The sequence below is a fragment of the Odocoileus virginianus genome, chromosome 16 (genome assembly GCF_023699985.2).
Source record: "Odocoileus virginianus isolate 20LAN1187 ecotype Illinois chromosome 16, Ovbor_1.2, whole genome shotgun sequence".
NCBI lineage: Eukaryota > Metazoa > Chordata > Mammalia > Artiodactyla > Cervidae > Odocoileus > Odocoileus virginianus.
In genome coordinates, this window is record NC_069689.1 from 61725424 (window position 1) to 61727167 (window position 1744).

Genomic DNA, 1744 nt, shown 5'->3' on the forward strand with positions numbered 1-1744 from the left:
ATGGCACATAGCACAAAGACATAAAAAATGTTCACGGTTTGATGCCAGACCCAACCCAGCTGTGAGGTTTTGGATAAGACAAGTTACCCAACAAGGCCAAGGGTGATGGGTGGGGAGAATCATTCTGGAGCGGCTGTGCTGTTACCCAGGTGTCTGGGCCACTGGTTCTAACTCCACAGATCCTGAGCCTCATCCATCACAGGACCCTGAGCCTTTCCCTGGTATCTGACTTAATCCACCTCCGGAGCTGGATCTTTCCTTCGTGGGTCCTCAGCGAAGGCCAGGGCTTACCCGGGACAGTGACCAACTTGACCATCTGAACCACCATGCCCAGCACTTCGTCGTCCCCAGGCCTTTGCTCCTGGACCATCATGGGCTGCTCCGTCCGCCTGCTGCAGCTGCTTTCCACCGGCGTGGCCTCCTCCCTGGTGGCCAGCGTGGGCACTCAGCGGGTGGGCGTAGATAACTGGTTCATGTTCTTCTGGTGCTTCTGCTACATTGTGACCCTCCTCATCATCATTGTGGAATACAGTAAACTCCGGTTCCACTTTTCCTCCCACTGGTACAACTTCCCCATCAACTATGCCTGCTATGCCGCCCTCTTCTGCTTCTCAACCACCATCATCTCTGCCACTACTTACGTCCCGTTCTTGCCTCAGGGCCCCTCCCGGAACCACGCCATCACTGCCACAGCATTCTCTTGCATCGCTGCTGTGGCTTACGGGACTGAATTTGTCTGGACCTGGGTGGGTCACCGGCCCAGAAGGATCATCACCTATGTGCATACGGTGCATGGCCTGCTCAAGCTGCTGGAGAACTTTGTGGCTTGCATCATCTTCGCCTTCATCAGCAACACCTCCCTGTACCAGCACCAGCCAGCCCTGGTGTGGTGCATGGCTGTGTATTCCACCTGTTTCATCCTGGGGACCCTGGCCATCCTGCTGGGCTTGGTCTACTGTGACAACTGGCTGCCCATCCGCTTCCCTGTTTCCCAGCTTGGGCTGACCCTGTTTTCCATCCTCCTCTACATCAGCGCTCTGGTCCTCTGGCCGCTCTATCAGTTCAATGAGGACCTGGGTGGCCAGTCCCAGCGATCCAGTGATATGACCTGCAGAGATGAGTTCACTACTTACGTGTGCAACTGGGACCAGCGACTGGCTGTGGCTGTCCTGACAGCCATCAACTTGCTGCTTTACGTGGCCGATCTGGTGATCGCCAGCTGCCTGGTCAGTGACAGGCTCCACACACGGGCTCCAGATTTCCTCTACTTATGGAGCTATTATGTCGTCTGATGTCGTCTCCCTGGCTCCCCTCTCTCCCTCCTCACATCCTTCTCTGCTCATTTCACTCCTTTCTGTTTCCTTCCCTCCTTCTGCTGTGTCCTTCCTGTTCTGTGGTTGCCCACACCTTGGTTTTGCCTCTTTCTCATTTTTCCTACATTTTCTGCTTTTTGCCCCTTTTCTGGTCATCCTTGATTTTCTTGTCTCCTGTGTCCTGACCCCCTCTTCCCATTTTCCTTCTTCTGATCCATCAGGACCTGAGACTCCTTTCTTCTCTGCCCACTGTCCCCTCCCGCCTCCTAAGGTGCTGACTCCACAGCATACAGCCCTCTGTGCAGCTGTTCACACCTGGGCCTCCGGAGGGGCCTTGTTGCCAAAGCACATCTGTGCCCTTGGCGGTGCCTTAGTTGGTGTGTGTGGGGGGTGGTTTGGGGTGGTGGTGGGTACCTAGTGATTGTGTCCCC

At 55.4% G+C, this 1744-nt stretch overlaps 1 protein-coding gene across 1 annotated transcript; it reads left to right on the forward strand.

Annotated features, from left to right (window-relative positions):
• Positions 1-326: 326 nt before the first annotated feature.
• Positions 327-1292, forward strand: LOC110135998 (myeloid-associated differentiation marker-like). Its single transcript, XM_020891421.2, has one exon. It carries the CDS (start codon positions 327-329, stop codon positions 1290-1292), a length of 966 nt encoding a protein of 321 aa, XP_020747080.2.
• Positions 1293-1744: the final 452 nt, after the last annotated feature.